The 22441-nt window shown below is 39.6% G+C and overlaps 1 protein-coding gene across 2 annotated transcripts in view; it reads left to right on the top strand.

Annotated features, from left to right (window-relative positions):
• The first annotated feature begins 558 nt into the window (after window positions 1–558).
• The window catches only part of EPC2 (enhancer of polycomb homolog 2), a 155818-nt gene continuing 133935 nt past the window's right edge, over window positions 559–22441 (top strand). For both annotated transcript variants that reach the window (XM_072613157.1, XM_072613156.1), the window contains exon 1: window positions 559–711. In XM_072613157.1, coding sequence (XP_072469258.1) covers window positions 559–711 — 153 coding nt within the window. The remainder of the gene's footprint in view (window positions 712–22441) is intronic.

Here is a 22441-nt window from a genome sequence, read left to right as displayed (position 1 = left end):
CACCCACGCACACCTGACGGCAGTCAGGTTGGCGGAGGGTCGCACGGTTCTCCGCAGTCCTCTCGCCCTGGGAGGCCCGAGGGCCCGCGCACACTCCCGCGGGCCGGGGGCGCGCCGAGGAGAGAGTGGGTGGGGAGGGGAGCGGACTGGAGAGGAAGGAGGGAGGAAAGAGGGAGGGAAGGAGGGAGGGAGGGGACGGCGGGGAGGGAGGGAGAGGACGAGGCGCGTCCCCGCGGCGGGGGCGCGCCCTCGCGCGGGCTGCCGGGATCGCTCGCCGCCGCTGTGGTAATGTCCGCCATGTTGGCCATGGCGCAGGGAGCGGATCGGGCGGGCGAGCGGCGGATCTAGTGTGTGGAAGCGGCCGCGGGCGGCGGTGGGTTGTTCTCGGGCGGGGTGGGCGCCCATGCTGTGGACGGGGGCAGTGAGGAGGAGGAGGAGGAGCGGGCCGGCCGTGCTGCACTGAGGAAGGAGAGGAGGCGGCGGGAGCCCTCCCCCCCCTCGCCCGCCCCGCCGCCGCCGCCGCCGCCGCCCGGGCTGTTCCTGTGAGGCGGGGAGACAATGAGTAAACTCTCCTTCCGAGCGCGGGCGCTGGACGCCGCCAAACCGCTGCCCATCTACCGCGGCAAGGACATGCCCGACCTCAACGACTGCGTCTCCATCAACAGGGCCGTGCCCCAGATGCCCACCGGGATGGAGAAGGAGGAGGAATCGGTAGGGACTCGAGTGTTTATTATCCCCCCCCCTTCCCTCCTCCCTCCCCCCTCCCCATTGTCAGCCGGGCATCGCCATTCACGGAGCGCTCTACGCACGCTGGAGGGCGCAGCCGCTGCTCCGCCGCATGGGACCGTACGCCGGCGGAGTAGCGTAAACTCTCTCCGGCAGCGCCGAGCCCTCCGCGGCCGCCATGTTGTTGCGTCCCCGTGTTGTGATTAGCTCGCCGCGGCGCTTACGCCGCCGTATGGGGGCCTCGCCGTAAGCGGCGTCTGGGAATGGCGCAGGGGGCTGCGCCGGCCGCTGTTGGCGGAGTGCCTCTTACTCGTTTAGGCACTGGGGGCCTGGGGGCCGGAAAGGTTTGCTTTTCGGGGCGCATTGGGCTTTTTTTCTTTTCCTTTTTTTTTTTGTTTTGGTGGTTGTTGCAGCGGGTTTCCTTTTTTAAAAAAACATTACTTCGGAGAAGTAGAACGATTTCCAAACCGACATCTGTTTTCCCCCTGCAAGATCGTCTTCCTCGTGTTCTTCCCCTCCCGCTGTAAGCTCCCCATCCCTGGTGCAGTCGGTAGTGCGGCATGGCCGGAGGTGGGGGAGACGGACGGCGGCGGCGGGGGCCACTACACTGCAGCCTGCGGCACTGCCCGGAGCCGGTCAGCACGCGGTCGCAGACCCCCCGGGGTTCTGTGTATGTCCTTCTGCACGAGCCGTACGCGCGACCACTTACTGCGTTTGTCAGGGAGGGTCGCTGCCTGTCTGACATTTCGCGGTAGGATGCGTTTCGTCTGGAATTCTGAGTTGTGGGTTGTTGCAGTGGCTTTTCGGGGGGGATTGCTGAAATTATTATGGGGTGACTTTGCCCCCGGCTGAATTTCAGCTGATTTTGTGCTGGGTGTTGGTGACCCCTCGAGTGGCTTTACTTGCATGCGGAGTTCATAGTAACTGCACCCTCCAGAATTTCTTCAATGAACCTACTTCCCCGCCTCTTTGTCAGCCCCCGGTGTGTGTGGATTGGCTCTCCGGCTTCTGCGGCTGTCAGAAGAAGGCTTGCTGCTCTGTGATTGGTCTCCTCCTTGGACTATTAATATTGCAGGAAACACTTTCATGTCTTTGATTGGCTGCTCATGCCTCTGACCTCATTGTGTCGCCCTGTTATTACTACTTTCCAGCTGTGATTTAATCACATCTCCCTTTAGAATTGGAATCACTGGCTTAACTTTCACTTGAAAACGTGGTGTTTTTTATTTCTGAATAGAACCTTCCTTCTTCTTTTGGGATCTTGGAGAATATGGTCTCCAAGACTTTTGGAGACCAAATTCTCCATTTAAAAAAAAAAGCAAAACTAGAGTGAAAAGAAACATTTATGGGTGAAGTCTGTGCATGAATAGAAGGAATTACTTTTAGACGTTTTCAACGCATTGCACCAGCAACAAATAGTTGCTTATGGGACTAGCATTTAAAATAACAAAGTTCTACCCCGGATAAAGAATTACTTTAATTATTTTTTTTAAAATCAGGGATAGGCTTTTGATCTGTCCCAGATGTAGAGAACTCTCAGGTGAAAAAACTCCTTTTATCAATTAAAGTTGACACTTCTCTCTGCAATGTGTAGTCTTAGAGAGTTGTTATGGAGAGCACAGAGAAGTTAAATGGCATATCTAGATTCATACAGCTAATAGCTCTCTCTCTATGTGTATATATATATATATATTATATATATATATATAATATATATATATATCTCAGAGGCAGAACAGGATTCCACATTTTGCTGATATATTGGTTCACTCTCTGTCCACTACCACCCTGATGCCTCATATTTTATTACACTTTTGATTTTAAGAATTTTTAATAATTTTGATTTTATTCCGCTGAATTTCCATAGATATCATGTACACATTTTTAGACTTTCAAAAAGACAGGCATGAAGTGAGTCCATCTACTCTTGTATATAATTAAAAAGAGCTTTGGACTAAAATTCAAGAGACTTGAGTTCAAAGTCTGGAGATGATACTAATTATAGTTCTCTGATCCTGAACAAATTACTTAACTTTTTCTGGGTTTCACTTTTGCTCATTAAAAAAGTGAAGGACTTGTAGTAGATATTTGAAGCATCTTATTTATTCTATCCTGTCCATATCTTTTTTGATCTTGAGTCTGACATTGACTTTCATGTAGCATGGTGTTCAAACCCTTTCCCAACTTTGTTGTCTTCCTCTGGATACTCACTAGGTTATTAACATCTTTCCTAAAATGTTGTATTAATACCTATTGATCTTCTCCTTTTCCTCCATATTCTCTCTCCTTTCCCCTCTGTCCTTTCCTATCTGCCTCTCTGTCTTTTATCTTTCCCCTCTTCTTCTTCCACCTGAGTGCAGGGAACTTCTTCTGACAGTACAGTTTGTCACCTCCTTTGATTGCATACTCTTAAATGATTTGCTTCAAGGACTCAGCAATTAAGGGACCAGTCGGGATTATTATTTTGCCTGTCTTAATGCAGCCTAATAGCACAACTTGTTTGGACACCATATCTGAAAGATCATCTTCAGTTCTAAAAGTCTGTAACCCAGTGAATACTTTGGTTTTTTTTTTTTTTATATTTCTGATGCATCAAAGCTTTTCAGTTTATTAACTTCCTTCCAAAAATGCGATCCCCCCTCAAAAAACAATCTCTTTTAGAACTACTTAACTCTAGGATAGGGATTGGATCTACCATTTCATGGAGAAGTACTGGATGAAGAAACATCCTCTACTAATGTAGGTAGATACCTTTTCTGCAATTAATAGTCTTAGTTACTTTGAACATAGAGGTTAAGTAACTTGCCCGTCATCACAAACTGTGTCAGAGATGGGACTTGAACCTAGGTCTTCCTGGCTCCAAGGCCAGCTCTCAATCCACTAGGTCATGAAGTTTTGAACCAGTTAACAATATACAGTGACCAATAACTTACTAATTCTTGGCTTAGGACTTCAGTCAGTCAGTTAGCATTTATTAAGAACCTTTTATGTGCCAGGCACTCTGCTAAGTACTGGAGATACAAAAAAAAGCAAGAGGCAGCCCCTTTTCTCAGGGAGTTTGCAGTCTAATAGGGAAGATAACATACAAAAAATTATGAACAAACCAAACTATACATAGGATAAATTGGAGACAATTAATAAAGAGAAGGCACTAATATTAAGGGGATTCAGGCAAGGCTTCTTGTAGAAGGTGGGATTTTAGCTGGGACTTGAAGAGACCAAGGGAGAAATCAGAAGGCAGAGATATTGCAAACATGGGAGACAGCTACTGAACATGTCCAATTTGGAGATTGAGTGTCTTGGAGGAACTGCAAGTAGGCCAGTGTCACTGAATCACAGAATACATGACAGACTGTAAGGTGTAAAAAGACTGGAATGGTGATTGTGGTGGTGGTGGGGGGGGGGGGGCAGATTATTTTGAATGTCAAACTGTGGATTTGACAACTGAGTAGAGGATGTACTGGAGTAGGGAGAGACTTGTAACAGGGAGGTCAACAGCAAGTTATTAAAATAGTCTGGGTGTGAGGTTATGAGGGCTTTTGCACTAGGGTTGTTTTGGCAGCAAAGAAGAGAAGGGGACATACAGGGAGAGATGTTTCAAAGATAAAATTGATGAATCCTGGCAACAGATTGGATAACGGGTAGGAAGGAGAAAATGGGAAGAGTCAAGGATGACACTTAGGTTGTGAGCTTGAGTGACTGGGAGGATTGGAGGTATACTCAACACTAATAAGGGAATTAGAAAGAGGGGGAGGGTTTTTGGAAGGGGGAAGATAATTAGTTTGGTTTTGGACAAGATGTCTGTGAGACATCTAGTTCAAGATGTCCAGTAGGCAATTGGAGATGCAAGACCGGAATTCATCAGAGAGGTTAGGGCAGGTTAAGTAGATTTGAGAATCATCAGCATAGAAGATGGTAATTAATTCCATGGGAGCTGATGATATCACCAAGTGAAATAGCGTAGAAGGAGACAAGAAGAGGGCCCAGATAGAGCTCTGGGGGACACTTACCTTTAATGTTTTGCATATTTCCTGGACAAAGATCAAGCAAAGGAGACAGAAAGAGTGTTCAAATAAGAGAAAAACCAGGGGGGAGTAGTGTTCAGAAAACCTAGAGAAGAGAGTATCAAAAAGAAGATGATTGACAGTATCGGAGGCTGCAGAGAAGTCAAGAAAGAGGAGGATTTCAGAAATACCATTGGATTTGGCATTTGAGAGAGCATTTGTAACTTTGGAGAGAGCTGTTTTGGTTGAATGATAAGATCGGAAGTCAGATAAAGAGAATTAAGAGAGTGAGAGGAAAGGAAATAGCACCTATTGTAAATTACTTTCTTAAGGAGTTTAGCCATAAAAAGGAAAAGAGATATGGGATTGTAGATAATAGCTAGTAGTAGAGGGTTAAATTAAGGGAGGATTTTTTGTTGTTGTTGTTTTGCTTTAGGTTGAGGGTGTGTTTATAGGTGTGTTTGTAGGCAGGAGGAAAACATCCAATGGATAGTTTGTAGAGTTGTCAGAGAATAAGGATGACAGAGGGAACAGTCTGCTGGAGAAGATGGGATAGAATATATTGGGATTTTTTTTTAGCAATTCAATTTATATAAATATTGATTTATAGATTCAAGGACTTAACCTGTGCCTCCTAATGACAATATTGGAAAATTCTTCTTAACCTTTTCAGAAGAGCAGAGGTTGGGACTGTGTGGTGTGATTGCCAAACAGCTGGTTTGTGGTTGTCATTGGCATGTTAGCTGTGGCCATATGTGCATATTCATATCATCCCTAAATGTGTTTCCACTGCTTTCACTGTCCTAAAAATCTGACCTTTGGCTGCTAGGCAGTTTGCATGAATCATGATTTGAAGTTGGTTGTAAATTCCTTACCCTGTAGTCCTGAAGAACAAGGCATACCAGCCTGGTACTTTAAAGAATGGACTATTTAAATTCTATTTCCAAAGAATATGCTAGTCATAGAATTTTAGAGCTGGCAGAAGAAGCCTTAGAATGCGTCTATTTTTCACTTGTCTCATTTTGCAAATTAGGAAACTGGGGTCCCGGGAAATTGTCACCTTCCCAGGGTCGCATGATTATCATACAAAAGAGCTGAGATTAACCTGTGTGGAAGTTCTTTCTAGTCTAGTGTTCTATTACCCCTCAGGTTGTGAAGATAAAATGAGATTGTTTATGTCAAAACACTTTCTAAGGTCCTATAAAAATGTAAGATAGGATTACTAGTATTAGATTTGATGCTTTCTGCTTTGCATATTTGAAGTCTGTAGCAGAACAAGGTATTAAATGGTTTTCTTAGAATTATTTATGTGTATATGAAGAACACCCATGTAGGAAGACTTAACTAGAAAATTTAATATTTATTTTTATTTTAGCAAAGGGAATAATTTTATTTATTTTAAAAATGATGCCCTGCTTTTATAAAAGTTATTGCTACCTTAATGTCTGAGTAAATGATGTAAATTTTTCATATGTTAGAATTACAGATTTGTTGCATTGCAGACAACTTGCTTCAAAATTTTTAGGGGATCCATGGTCTCATCCATGTGCATAATTTTCCCCATCAGTTCAGATTCCAACCTAGCCATGCCTTCTGATCCTTGATCATTGTTCATATCTTTCCACAGTTCTTCAGAGGGTTCACATAAGATATCTTTGTTTAGGTCTTTTTACATTTTGTAGGTAATAATCAGATTCCAGTACCGGTAGAGTTCTCTAGCTCTCTCATGTGTCTCATGTATCACCGCTGTCTTTCACATTTACTGCATGATCAACTTGTAAATTCATATACTAATAAATGAACTGTAGAATCATAAGCTTATAAACATGTGCTTATTACAGTAGAACTATAAGCATAACCCTTATAATTTTACTGATTGTTTTTTGCTTTTTGCATGTAAGTGCATTATATACTTAATTCCACAATATGCTTAATGAACAAGAATAAGTGCAGTGTATACCCACTTTAATAACTATTTCTTCTTTTAAAATTGTATTTATTTTTAGATTTCAACATTAATTTCCACAAAATTTTGAGTTCCAATTTTTCTTCCCATCTCTCCCCTCCCTCTACCCCATAATACCTTACATTTTGATTACCCCTTCCCTCAATGTACTCTCCTTTCTATCACACCCAACCCTTCCCTTATCTCCATCTTCTCTCTTTTCTTGTGGGGCAAGATAAATTTCTATACCCCATTATCTATATTTCTTATTTCCTATTTATATGCAATAGTAATTCTCAACATTCATTTCTAATACTTTGAATTCCTACTTCTTTCCCTCCCTCCCTCCCTCCCCATCCCCACTGAGAAGGCAAGCAATTCAATACAGGCTGTATATGTGTCGTTTTGCAAAAGACTACCATAATAATCATGTTGTATAATACTAACTATATTACCCTCTATCCTACCCTGTCCCTGCCTTTTTTATTCTCTCATTTGACCTTGTCCCTTCCCAAAAGTGTTCACTTCTAGTTACTCCCTTCTCCTATTTGCCCTCCCTTTTATCATCCCTTCACCTCATTTGTCCCCTCCTCCCGTACTTTCCTGTAGTGTAAGATATATTTTCATACCAAATTTAATGAGCTTGTTATTCCTTTCTTAAGCCGTATGTGAAGAGGGCAAGCTTCACTTTTCCCCTCTCACCTTCTTCCTTTTCTCCTCCATTGAACAAGATTTTTCTTTATCTCTTTTATGTTATAGCCTGCACCATTCCATTTCTCCCTTTCTCCTCCCAGTATTTTCCTCCCTCACCCCTTAATTTTTATTTTTCTTTTTTTATGGATATCATCTCTTCCGATTCAACTCAACCTCTACTCTGTGTGTGTGTATATGTGTGTGTGTGTGTGTGTATGTATGTATGTGTATAATCCCTCCACCTACCCAAATACTGAGAAAAGTCTCAAGAGTTACAAATATTATCTTTCCATGTAGGAATGTAAACAGTTCAGCTTTAGAAAGTCTTTTATGATTTTTCTTTCCTGTTTACCTTTTCATGCTTCTCTTGATTCTTGTGTTTGAAAGTCAGATTTTCTATTCAGTTCTGGTCTTTTCATCATTGATGTTTGAAAGTCCTCTATATCACTGAATGACCATTTATTCCCTTGAAGTATTATACTCAGGTTTGCTGGGTAGGTGATTCTTGGTTTTAATCCCAGTTCCTTTGACTTCTGGAATATTCTGTTCCAAGCCCTTTGATCCCTTAATGTAGAAGCTGCCAGATGCTATGTTATCCTGATTGTAGTTCCACAATACTCAAATTGTTTCTTTCTAGTTGCTTGCAATATTTTTTCCCTTGACCTGAGGACTCTGAAAATTAGCCACAATATTCCTAGGAGTTTCTCTTTTCTGATCTCTTTCAGGAGGTGATCGGTGGATTCTTTCAATGTTTATTTTGCCCTCTGGTTCTAGAATAGCAGGGCAGTTTTCCTTGATAATTTCATGGAAGATAATGTCTAGGCTCTTTTTTTGATCATGGCTTTCAAGTGGTCCCATAATTTTTAAATTGTCTCTCCTAGATCTATTTTCCAAGTCAATTGTTTTTTCTGATGAGATGTTTCACATTATCTTCTATTTTTTTTCAAACTTTTGGTTTTGTTTTCTAACTTCTTGGTTTATCTCATAGTCATTAACTTCCCAGAACTCGATTCTCTCTTTTAAAGAACTATTTTGTTCAGTGAGCTTTTGAACCTCCTTTTCCATTTGGCTAATTCTGCTTTTTAAAGTCTTCTTCTCCTCATTGGCTTTTTGGATCTCTTTTTCCAATTGAGTTAGCCTCTTTTTAAAGGTGTTATTTTCCTCAGCATTTTTTTGGTTCTTCTTTAGCAGGCTGCTGACAAACTTTTCAAGCTCTTCTATAGCCTGAGCCCTATTTCATATTCATTTTGGGGGTACTGGAGGCAGAGGCCTTGACTTCCTCTGACAGTATGCCTTCTTCTTCCTCATCTGAGAGAATGGAAGGAGACATCTGTTCACCAAGAAAGTAACCTTCTGTGGTCTTATTTTTTTCCCCTTTTTTTGGCATTTTCCCAACCGGTTACTTGACTTGTGGATCCTTTGTCAAGAGGAGGGTCCTTGTGCTTCTCCTCTCCCTAGTACAAGGCTGAGATTCAAATCAGCTGCTCACTACTCCAAGGCTTTGGGTGAGGGCGGGCCGCCACTGAGATCAGTTGCTCAGTTCTGCCAGAGGCTTTAAGCTGAGCTGCCTGAACAATGGACTGAGGCTGCTTCCTCAGCCACTGTAGCTGCCAGCCTCCTGCTACTGCTGCTGCTGCCTCTGCTGCAACCTGGGGCCACTCTCACCCAGCTGGGAAAGCCCTCCCACACTGACCTGTGGAGCTTTTTTTGTTGCTTGTGGGTTGAGGGATCTGGGACCCTCTGTGCTGGGAATTGTGCCCCCAGTGTCTGTTTAGGTCCTGTTCCTCCCAGTTCTGCGTGACTAGGGCTGGGCTCAACTCCGTCCTGTGAGATAGACCTTCCTTGTTGACCTTCCACGTTACCTTCTTTCACTCTGTTGTTCTGTGGCTTCTGCTGCTCTAGAATTTATTGAGAGTCATTTTTTACAGGTATTTTGTGGGCTGTGGGGGAAGCGCTAGAGTATATGCATCTTTTTACTCTGCCATCTTGGCTCCACCACCTTAATAACTTTCTCATGAATAAGAGCTAAATAACTTTTGTTTTTCACAGTAAAGTTTATTTTATATAAAATTGCAGGAGAATATAGATTCTACATAATCATTGTAGATATTTTGAAAAAAATTTTTATGCAAATTTAACTAGGACACTTTAAATAACTTAAGACAGTTGATTTATTTGGCTGTAAGTTTTAGCATGGAGATTCTGAGTCTCCTGAATCTTTTATTTTTTTTTTAAGACTCAAAAACTGCAACCTACAGCATAGATGGCATTATATCACTTTGTTCCATGTTTTTTTTCTCACGTTGCTGTGTAGTAGTAACTGATACTCATAATAATGAGGTCTCTAGGCATCACAAGGTTCCCAAATTGCCTTTTGAATTAGATGGCTATTAGATTACTTTCCATAGTTTTACTCTTAAGTATTTTGTTGTATTTTAATTCTTAAAAATTTTTTTAATCTGTGCGGGCCAACTTTACATTAATCTTTTCAGTTACACTGAACTGACTCTGAATGTGTGACATTTTGTTGTTTAATGCTATTTTTTAGCAACACAACATCAGCAGTGAGAAGTAATTGATCCTTGTTAGTATAGTTTCTCTCCAGTACTGGCAACATCATGATTATGTGACTAACTGTTAGCTAGTATATCCCAAAGTGCATATTGAAGTACACAGGAAGTGTGTGGAAAACACTCTTTTATTACTTAGAAAAATTTATTATTGTTTCCTTTTTTCAGTCATGTCTGAATCTTTGTGATCCCATTTGTGGTTTTCTTGGCAAAGATACTGGAGTGCTTTGCTATTTGCAACTCATTTACAGATGAAGAAATTGAGGCAAAGAGGGTTAAGTGACTTGCTCAGGGTCACACAGTTAGTAAGCGTTTCAAGTCAGATTTGAAATCAGATTTTCCTGACTGTAGGCTGGGTTCTCTATCCACTGTGCCACCTCTCTGCTCACCTAGAATAATACTCCTGTTTTTATTTACTAAGGGAGAATGGCTATACCTTTATGGAACATTAGTTGAATAATTCCAAAACCTGTTCCCTGTCACAATGCAAGGTAGGAGATATTTTTGGAGTTATAAGCCTCACAACAGGAATTTAAAATTTTATGTAATCTTTTAAAATACATATTCAAATTCATACTTTGAGGGAGAGTATATAGAGTGTTTTGAATCTTTTATCTTTATTGTAACATTTAATATAGCATAAGTTCACATAATAGAGATATTCCTGAAAAGTTGTCTTTTAATGATTATTTAAAAACTGATTAATGTTTTAAATTCACTTGAATACATCAACCATAATTTATTCAGCACTTTCTGTATTCAAGATTGATTGTATTGGCTTTTATGGAATATCAAATCTCTAAACTGTGGCTTCTGGTGTTTGCTATTCTCAGGGAGCTTACAGTCTAATTAATGAGATAAGAAATGGGTGAGATAAAATATCAAGTAGTAGTATAGAGGAAGGCAACCCAGATGGTTGAAAAAATTGTGATTTTTGTAGGGAGAATATGTGATACCTGTCTTCAAGCATATATTTGAAAGGTGGTCATGCAGAAGGACTATAACTTATTTTTTTTCTCCAGAGTACAAAAGTAGGAGAGATGGGTGAAACTTGCAGAACTACAAATTTAGACTCGATGTCAGGAAAACTTTGCTGACAATTTAGAGCAAGCCAAATTGGAATAGGCAGTTTTTGAGAGGTGGTTGGTTTCCCTTTCTTTGGAGGTCTTCAAACATAGGCCCAATTGATGACTTGTCAGGTATTATATTAGAGTTATTTCGGGGGATAGTTGGGCTACCTGCCTGCTGATTCTGTGATTCTGTAAATAATCCAAATAAATGCTGAAGTATTTCTGAGGAAATTGAAATCACTATGAATTGGGATAGTCAGGGAAGGCTTCAAGTAAATGGGTCTTGAGCTGGATTTAGCAGGATTGTAGAATGGAAGGAGAAACTTGTAGACTAGTATGGAATGAAGAGTGAGAATAGTGGGAGAAAATGTCAGAAAAATGCCTTCTGTGTAAGGCACTTATATATTTATTAAATAATTGAGTGCCAGGTAGCATATGGGAAGGGTATTGAATCCTAGGTTGGGGAATATTTAATCCTGTAAGCATAGGGGAATAATTTTTTTTTTCTGAGGCAATTAGGGTTATGTGACTTTCTCAGGGTCACACAGCTAGTAAGTGTCAAATGTCTGAGTTCAGATTTGAACTCCGGTCCTCCTGACTCCAGGACCTCTGTTCACTGTACCACTGCCCCTGGATTAATTTGTTATTGATGAGAGAAGGGACTTAATGAAAAAATTCTTGCATTTTGTAAAATACTTCCTTTTTGAAATTCCATCATTTATTATTTAGATAAAAGTTTGATAAAGGGTTAAAGTCTCGATCTTTGTTAATAAGTTTTTCTAAAAATAGAATGTATCTTAAAATTTTCATCTGTTGTTATGATGTTATTTATTTAAAGTTTTGTATTTAAAGTTATTAAATTTTATTATTAAATGTTAAAACAGTGTTATCAAACTTAACATTGTTAAACGTTTTGTTTATGTAGTAATTTATAGTGCAGAACTAAGCGAACATTCGTATCTTCAGTAGACTATAGCCCATAGATATATATGACTTTTTAAAATGTCTGTTGTTATGATTAGTAACATATAAATTCATCTACAGGTTATTGAATTAATAGAAGTACTTTGTCATTGTTATTTTCTCAATCAAAGGCTATAACAATATATTTACTAGAGGTCCTCCTAATTTTTGATATTATAAAGGGGTTCTCACACTTGGAAATGTTGGAAAACACTTACCCAGACCAACACATTTATTTTGTAAATGAAGAAATAGGTTTAAGGAGATAAAGTGCTAAAAAATAGACAAGTCCATCAATAGAAAAGAAGCATGCAGAAGAAAATAAATAGTCACCTGGTCAAAGACCTTTACTACTGGTAAAACTGTAAAATAATCTGGCAGGAATAAGATGTAGACCAACATTTCACACTATATACCAAGATAAGCTTTAAATGAATACATTACTTATACATAATAAAAGGTGGCATCTTAAAACAAAATAAAAGAGCAAGGAAGAAATTACTTTGTAGATGTATGGATGGGGAATACTTACTGGCTAAAGCAGGGATAGAGAGGATCATGAGAAAATAAGATGGATAGATGATTTTTGATTATATAAAATTATTATTATTATTATTATTATTTTTTTTTTTACAAAAATCAGTGTAGCTCAAACTAAGTAAACATAATTGAGGAAAATACTGAATGATTGACTTGTAAGTGGCCCAGCCAGGACTGTTACTCAGGTCTTTTGACTTTTAGGCTGTTGCTCTTTCTATTTTACTACTCTGCACTGTTAATTTGTACCACATAATATGTGGTACATTTAATCATGTGCCATTTTATGTTGTTTGTTGTTTCATATGTGCTAGTCTTTGAAGGCAAGGTTTATATCTCATTCTTCATTTGTACCTGTATTTACACAATGTTTTGTGAATACCGTAGGCTCAAAACATACTTATTTAAGTGGATCTCTTACTATGATAAAGTGTTATTTTTGTCTCATCTTTAAGAGACATGGTGCTACATCTTTACTGCTTGTACCTAGAATGAAGAACAAGGTATGGTTAAATTCATTCTGTTTACCTTTCTGAGACATAAAACCATTAAGGCCTTGGTGAATCATTGTTTCTTAAAACTTTGCTTTAACTAAGAAATAAATATGGATCAAATTTCATTTAGATTTGATTTTAGCGATTTGAAAATATAATTTTTTGGATAGCTGTTCACTTTTTTTTTTCCATATGGAAGACTGACTGGAGAAAAATTTGGCAAAAAAATGGGGCAGTAGAAAATAGAACTTTTAGAACCAAATTAGGCATTGATAAACTGGTAGGATATATAATTAACATATCAAATTAGAGTGAAACCAATAGCAATGATTATGGTTTTTTACATTTGTTTAAAATGTGTAATTCATACACATATCAGTTGAGCTAGAGGCAGCATATAGTAGTTAATAATTGGCCTTAGGTTTAGTATGACTTGGGTTTAAGTCTTCTGATTCTAAGAAACTCTCTAAGATTATATATTTCTGAACTATTTCAGATCTGCCTTATTACAGGGAATTTCCTCAATGAATTTTCAAATCACAGTTCCAGACCAAAAATACATTAAGGAAGAAATCTATGCTTAGTGTTGAGCAGGATACTGTGTGTGTTCATCCTTCATTGCCTTCATTGCCATCAGAAAAATAATGACATGACTTGCACTTGACTTTGTTTTGAGTGAGGGAGGGCTGTGCAGGTCACCAGCCTCACTTCTCCTCCAGAACCATCTGAATCCCGTGACCAGATATTCATCAGGATGACTGGAGATGACCCATGATGAGATAGTTGGGGTTAAGTGACTTGCCCAAGGTCACACAGCTAATGAGTGTCAAGTGTCTGAGGTGCGATTTGAACTCAGGTCCTCCTGACTCCTGCACTGATGCTCTATCCACTGTACCACCTAGCTGCTGGTTGAGCAGGATACAAGAAGAGTGAATGACATCACCTTTGCCTCCAGATATTATACATAGGAAATATTTAGGATACATTATAAGAATAAATATAGTTAAGTGCTAAAATATGAGAATGAATATAGTTAAGTGCTGAAATAACTAAGTGTTCTAGAAGGTTAGGAAATGGGAAAATCAGTGTGACCTGAGAACTTCAGGGAGGTGTAATGTAATTTAGATCTTTTTTTTATTTATTTTTTTTTTTATTTTATTAAATTTATTTATTTAACTTTTAACATTCATTTTCACAAAATTTTGGGTTACAAATTTTCTCCCCTTTTATCCCCTCCCCCCCCAAACCCCAAGCATTCTAATTGCCCCTATGACCAATCTGCTCTCTCTTCTATCATCTCTCTCTGCCCTTGTCTCCATCTTCTCTTTTGTCCTGTAGGGGCAGATAGCTTTCTATACCCCTTTACCTGTTTTTCTTATTTCCTAGTGGCAAGCACATTACTCGACAGTTGATCCTAACACTTTGAGTTCCAACTTCTCTTCCTCCCTCCCTCCCCACCCCTTCCCTTTGGAAGGCAAGCAATTCAATATAGGCCATATCTGTGTAGTTTTGCAAATGACTTCCATAATAGTTGTGTTGTATAGGACTAACTATATTTCCCTCCATCCTATCCTGTCCCCCATTACTTCTATTCTCTTTTGATCCTATCCCTCCCCATGAGTGTCGACCTCGAATTGCACTCTCCTCCTCATGCCCTGCCTTCTATCATCCCCCCCACCCTGCTTGTCCCCTTATCCCCCACTTTCCTGTATTGTGAGATAGGTTTTCCTACCAAAATGAGTGTGCACTTTATTCTTTTCTTTAGTGGAATGTGATGAGAGTAGACTTCATGTTTTTCTCTCACCTCCCCTCTTTATCCCTCCACTAATGAGTCTTTTGAGTGCCTCTTTTATGAGAGATAATTTGCCCCATTCAATTTCTCCCTTTCTCTTCCCAATATATTTCTCTCTCACTGCTTGATTTCATTTTGTTTTAAAGATATGATCCCAACCTATTCAATTCACTCTGTGCACTCTGTCTCTATGTATGTGAGCGTGTGTGCATGTGTAATCCCACCCAGTACCCAGATACTGAAATGTTTCAAGAGTTACAAATATTGTCTTTCCATGTAGGAATGTAAACAGTTCAGCTTTAGTAAGTCCCTTATGACTTCACTTTGCTGTTCACCTTTTCATGGTTCTCTTCATTCTTGTGTTTGAAAGTCAAATTTTCTTTTCAGCTCTGGTCTTTTCATCAAGAATACTTGAAAATCCTCTATTTCATTGAAAGACCATTTTTTCCCCTGAAGTATTATAGTCAGTTTTGCTGGGTAGGTGATTCTTGGTTTTAGTCCTAGTTCCTTTGACTTCTGGAATATACTGCTCCATGCCCTTCGATCCCTTAATGTAGAGGCTGCTAGATCTTGTGTTATCCTGATTGTATTTCCACAATACTTGAATTGTTTCTTTCTAGCTGCCTGCAGTATTTTCTCCTTGACCTGGGAACTCTGGAATTTGGCTACAATGTTCCTAGGAGTTTCTCTTTTTGGATCTCTTTCAGGCGGTGTTCTGTGGATTCCTTGAATATTTATTTTGCCCTCTGGTTCTAGAATCTCAGGGCAGTTTTCCTTAATAATTTCATGAAGGATGATGTCTAGGCTCTTCTTTTGATCATGGCTTTCAGGTAGTCCCATAATTTTTAAATTGTCTCTCCTGGATCTATTTTCCAGGTCTGTTGTTTTTCCAATGAGATATTTCACATTATCTTCCATTTTTCCATTCTTCTCTCTTTGTTCTGTGATTTCTTGGTTTTGCATAAAGTCATTAGCCTCCATCTGTGCCATTCTAATTTTGAGAGAACTATTTTCTTCAGTGAGCTTTTGAATCTCCTTTTCCATTTGGCTAATTCTGCTTTTGAAAGCATTCTTCTCCTCATTGGCTTTTTGAACCTCTTTTGCCAATTGAGTTAGGCTAGTTTTTAAGGTGGTAATTTCTTCAACATTTTTTTGGGTCTCCCTTAGCAGGGAGCTGATCTGCTGTTCATGCTTTGACTTCATGTCTCTCATTTCTCTTCCCAGCTTTTCCTCTACCTCTCTAACTTGATTTTCAAAATTCTTTTTGAGCTCTTCCATGGCCTGAGCCCATTGGGTGGGCTGGGACACAGAAGCCTTGATTTCTGTGTCTTTGCCTGATGGTAAGCATTGTTCTTCCTCATCAGAAAGGAAGGGAGGAAATGCCTGTTCGCCAAGAAAGTAACCTTCTATAGTCTTATTTCTTTTCCCTTTTCTGGGCATTTTCCCAGCCAGTGACTTGACCTCTGAATATTTTCCTCACACCCACCTCACCTCCTGATCCTCCCAGCCCGTGTTTGTGGTCTGAGATTCAAATGCTGCTTCCAGCCTCAGGGCTTTTGGCGGGGGCAGGGCTGCTATTCAGTATGAGATTATGATCTGGTGCTGAGATCGGGGCAGGGCCACCTCTCAGGCTCAGTTCCCTCAGGGGGTTTATGCGCAGACCTTCCGCAATGGATTCAGGCTCCCGCCCGCTTGGGGAGCCCCTGTCTGCAGCCGCCTCTCAGCTTCTACCTCCCGGGGGGGGCCTGAATTATGGGGGCACCCCACTCCCCTCTCGACCCGCCAAAGAGACTCTCTCACCCACCCCTGTCACCTGTGGGTGGAGGGACTTGTGCGGCCGCTGGAGATCCCGTCCCTGAAGCCTGCTCGGATCTGTTTCTCTCGGTGCCGCAGCCGTGGCCGCAGCAGGTCTGGGCTGAGCTTTGTGTCTGCAGCGCGACGGACCTTTTGCGAGAGGTTTGCAGATCCCTCTGTGGGTGGAGGGACCCGCGTGGCCGCTGGAGATCCTGTCTGTGAAGCCTGCTCGGATCTTTTCCTCTCGGTGCCGCGGCCGCGGCAGGGCTGCGCTCAGCTCCCAGTCCCGGCGCCCAGTCCGCAGCGCGAAGGACCCCCCGGCGAGAGGTTTGCAGGTCTCTCTGGAACAGAAATCTCCCTCGCTCCAATATTCCGTGGCCTCTGGGTGCGGAATTCGCCGTGAGTTACTTCCCTGTAGCCATTCTATGGGTTGTGGGTTCAGAGCTATGTGTATGTGCGTCTTTCTACTCCGCCATCTTGGCTCCGCCCCCCGTAATTTAGATCTTGAAGGAAGAGTAGCATTTAGATAGGTAGAGTGCAAGGGAAGTGTATTATTGATGGTTTGGTGGTTGGTAGTGAGAAGAGGCTTTGGAGAGGGTGCCCTTCCCCACCTACCCCCCCAGGCCTAGGAGAAGCTGAGGGGATGAGTAGTGATAAGATGGAGATACTTTGTTAAACGTTTTGCAAATGTAATTGATCAAACCTTTGTGAAGCCTGACCTTTGATTATTCTGTCTATCCTACATTACAGTTGAACATATTCCAAATCTAGATATTCTAGTCATATAATTCCAGTTCTTTGACTGGTGCTTTGAAAGTAGATTACAACCAAGATTTTAAAATTGCCTCTAGGTTGCCTGTTGTGCTGCTTTCTTTTCCTTTTTTACCCAAGGCGGAAATTGTCTTGCCATTCAGTTAGCATTGTTGAGAAAGGAGAGAGACAAACAATTTAATGTAACCAAAGAACATTTTATTTTTAGTACTTACTATATGCAAGACTTTGGAGGAACAACAAAATACTTTTAAATTAAAAAAATCTTAAAATTTTATCTTATTAAGAAAAGTCCTCCAGAACAGATTCTTAACCTTGTGTTTGTGTGTATGTGTGAATGAGGAGAGAGAGAGAGAGAGAGGGAGAGAGATGGACCCCTTTATAGTTTTTAAATGTATAAAATAAAATACACAGGATTAAAAAGGAAACCAGTTATGTTGAAATAGATATCAAAATATTAAAAAAGCAATTTTACAGACCCTAGGTTAAGAACCCTTGTTCTAGAACGTAGGTTCCCAAAGTGGGCATTATTTGGGTAGGCCAAACAAGTTTGGGAACCTCTGCTGTAAAAGGACAAAGATATAGGTAAAGGCTATAATAATCAATATAGTAATGAAAAATAAGTAATGAAAAATAATCAGTCAAAATTTTGAAAAGTGATGTAGAGAGATTACTGGCCTCAGCGCCAGAAGACTTGTATTTCAGTCCTTTCCCTCACATATTGGCTGAGACGTAGGCACATTGCTTAATCTCTCTGTGCTCTAGGCAACTCTGAGACCACATAAGTTTCAGAGAAGATGCTGACCTGTATTAGTGGAGGGGGCTTTCGCTATCTAGATTTTCACTATTAAAGGTCTAATCCCTATCTCTGTTCCTGTGTGCTTAGGTACCCTTTTAGGTGCTGGGAATACAAAGACAACTAAACATTCCCTCTTTTCTTTTTTTTCTTTTTTCTTTTTATTATTATTTTTTAATGTTTAACAATCACTGCCATACAATTGAGATTTTATCCCCCCCACACCTACCCCCCACTACCCCCCTCCCTCCCCACGACTGCATACAATTCTGTATAGGTTCTACATATACTTTCCTATTGAGTATATTTTCACTATAGTCATGCTATGTAGTCAGACTAAAATAAATGAAAGAAATCATATAACAAATCAAAACATGATACACAAACACATACACATACACAAACATGATCTGCTACATTTTGTGAATGACTTCCATATTTCTTTCTCTGAGTGTGGAAGGCATTTTGCCTTGAGAACCAGCTTTGGGATTTTTTTTTTTTTTTTTAATAAGAAGTTTTTGCGTTATTACAAAATTCCAAGTCTACCAGAAAAAACTCTCACACACTGTGGTCGTTGCTGTGCACAAAGTTCTCCTGGTTCTGCTCCTTTCACTCAGCATCAGGTCATATAAGTCCTTCCAGGCCTCTCTGAAGTCTTCTTGTTCATCATTTCTTATGGCACAATAGTACTCCATTACATTCATATACCATAATTTATTCAGCCATTCCCCAATTGATGGACATCCCCTTGACTTCCAGTTTTTGGCAACTACATAGAGTGCTGCTATAAATATTTTTGTACATGTGGGACCCTTTCCCATTTTTATGATCTCTTGGGGATATAGTCCTAGTAGTGATATTGCTGGGTCAGAGGGTATGCACATTTTTGTAGCCCTTTGGGCATAGTTCCAAATTGCTCTCCAGAATGGTTGGATGCATTCGCAGCTCCACCAACAATGAATTAGTGTTCCAACTCTCCCACATCCTCTCCAGCATTTATCATTTTCTTGTTCTGTCATTTTGCCAATCTTATAGGTGTGATGTGGTACCTCAGAGTTGTTTTGATTTGCATCTCTCTAATCAATAGTGATTTAGAGCATTTTTTTCATATGATTATAGATATCTTTAATTTCTTCCTCTGAAAATTGCCTGTTCATATCCTTTGACCATTTATCAATTGGGGAACATTCCCTCTTTTCAAAGAAGTCTGTTGGGAGAATACAATGTAATACAAATAAATACAAGTTAAATACAAAGTGTATACAAAGGAGAAACTATGATAATACCTATTAGTTTGGTGATGGAGAAGAATCAGGAAAGGTCTATTACAGAAGGTGGCACATCTAATCTATACTTTGAAGAAAGTAAGGATTCTACTACTGGAAGTGAAGATATGTATTCCAGACTTATGTAGAAATACTTAGAGACATGTTGATAGTTGTGGACAATAGTCAGGCACAGGCCATTTTGAGTGGAATTTAGTTGTTTGTCCTTTGTTTCCAAAGAGGACCAGTGATGTCATGGGGTAATGTCTTGACTTGTGCAAGAATTGGATGTTAGTGAGACAGAGTTGCACAGATTTTTCAGCCTAACTCTCTCTTCCAGAATGGTTGAAGTGCACTGGCAAGATAAAAGTCCAGGATGAATGGAGATGGCCCAGAATGCATTGGTTGACCTTGGCATCTTTGATGTCTGACCAAACTCTAAGCTCTCCACAGTGCCTGCTTTAGTTGCCTTCATGGCTGTTGGAAAAAAATTGTTCTCATTTTCTCATTCAGCTGGGGGAAATTTTCACATACTTGGATAGAAATCCCACTAACTCACTGACAAATTTTAGGTTCATTGGTTACCCTCAACCTGGTTTAGGCTGTCTGCTGAGAGGGTTTACTGGGATGAAACCATAGGTGAGAGAGTTGAGTGCTAAGTAGACACCAAAGGTGGATGAGCAGCCCTGAAAAGGGCTCAGGTAACTCTCAAAATAGAGGTATGTAGTCCTCCTTGAACACCCTACATGTCCTTTACTGACTGGAATGATAGCATTGTGAAAGGGAAGGACTGGAATTAGAATTTTAAAAATTAATTTAATTTAAAAATTAAAGTTAGAAAGGTAGTTGAGAACCATATTGTAAAGGACTTGAAGTAACAAAAAGGAGTTTGCGTTTTGTTTTCTAGGCAACAGGTAGTCATTGAAGTTTTGTTTTGTTTTGTTTTCTAAAATTGATTACATGGTCATATTGGTGTTTTAGATTTATCAATTTGGCAGCTGTCTGGAGGATGGATTGGAGTGGGGAGAGACTGGAGGAGGCATAGAGACCAACCAACAGGAGGCAGGAAGACCACATGGATAGATAATAGGCTGTTTAAGCATATGTTTGGCTGTCTTTCTGCTTATTCATCTCCTACTCTTTAACTTTTTTCTTTTATTTTAAACAATTTTAAATTTTATGGATATCTCTTATTTTTATACAAACTTTGTTTCTGAATATCTCATCCCTTTCCCTACTTAGGGAGCTAGCCCATGGAACAAATGATTTTTTTAAAAAAGAGAAAAATAAAACAGTTCAGCAAAACTTAACAGATATTTCAACCAAAACTGACAATATATGCAAAGTTCCACATCCATGTTCTTCCTCTTTTGGAAAGGACTAACGTTCTAGCTTTTTCTTTTGTGCCTTTTATGGGACAGAAGCTAACAATGATTAAAAAGAACTTCATAAATACATAATTCTAAATCTGTACTTCCTGTGGTACCTGTGTATCTGTTATTTGATTTCTCCATGGAGAGTGCCTCGTAGGTTTTGTTTTTGATGTTGTTGTTATGGAGTTTTTTGGGTTTGTTTTTTTTTTTTTGCACTAGAGTTTTCTTCTTTGTACATGGGCGGTCAGGAACGACAATGAATAAACTGAAAGCCTCACATAATCTCAGACCTTAAGAAGGAGAACTGTATTATGTTAGATAATCTATAAGTAGGAAAAGTGGTTCCTGAAAAATTGAGTTGGTTGTATTGGATTTATTAGTTAATCATAAGTGTAGTTTTGAGTCAGTTAGGTTCTCTTCAGACCTCAGACCTAGTGCTTCACCACCCTCTCCAACGATGTAGTTCTTGAAAATTACCATTTTTGAATGATTACTCTGCCCTCTATGAGAGAGGCATGTTTTATTGGACTTTTGTGGCTTAGTGGCTATTAATTCAGTAATGGGGAATGATGCTTTGAGGGATGGAAGTAGCAGTTTCTCCCATCGAACTGAATTGTGAGCTGCATGGTGAGCATGTAAGAAAGATCTTGGTCTGTATTGATTTAATTTAAAAAAAAAGATTTTTATTGATAGCTTTTGTTTTATATATCACCAGAATTCCTTCTGATACCTTCCCCCTAAGAGCTATCCCACATAACAAGTAATATTTTTTAAAGAAAAAAATCAGCAGAATTGATCAGTACACCAAAAGAGTCTAAAAATACATGCAGTGTACCACGATAGTGAATCTTTTAACTCTGCAAAAGTGGGCATGCATCCTCTTATCTCTTTTTTGGACAGATGCTTATTCTTTGTAATTTTATAACGTTCACTTTTTTGGATATTTTATTTTTCTCCCCAATTACATGTAAAAACAACTTTTGACATTTAAAAATAATTTGAATTCCAAATTCTCTCCCTGCCTCCCTCCACTTCCCCCTCTCTGAGATGGCAAGCAATTTGTTTTGGTAATACATATGCAGTCATGCAAAACATATTTACATATTGGTTATGTGAAAAAAAACACAGGCAACAAAAAAGTAAAGAAAGTGAAATATATTATGCTTTCATCTGCATTCAGATTCTATCAGTTCTTTTTGGGGGGTGGATAACATTTTTCATTATGAGTCCTTTGGGATTGTCTTAGATCATTGTATTGCTGAGAATAGCCAAGTCATTTGTAGTTGATCATCCTTAACAATATTTTTGTTGCTGTTTACAATGTTCTTCTGGTTCTACTCACTTCACTATGCATCAGTTCATGTAAGTCTTCCCAGGCTTTTCTGAAATCATCTTCATTTCTTATTATTCTTCATTTCTTATTGCACAGTTGTATTTTATTACTACAGTCATATATCACAACTTGTTTAGCCATTCCCTAATTGATGGACATCCCCTAAATTTCCAATTCTTGGTCACCACAAAAAGCCGCTATAAATAATTTTGTATGAATAGATTCTTTTCCTTTGTGACACAGACCTAATAGTAGTATTGCTGTGTCAAAGGATATACACAAATTTCTAATGTCTTAGGCACAGTTTGAAATTGC

Source organism: Notamacropus eugenii, chromosome 5 (assembly GCF_028372415.1).
Source record: "Notamacropus eugenii isolate mMacEug1 chromosome 5, mMacEug1.pri_v2, whole genome shotgun sequence".
In the NCBI taxonomy this organism is placed as follows: domain Eukaryota; kingdom Metazoa; phylum Chordata; class Mammalia; order Diprotodontia; family Macropodidae; genus Notamacropus; species Notamacropus eugenii.
This window is presented reverse-complemented; position numbering and strand designations above follow the sequence as displayed.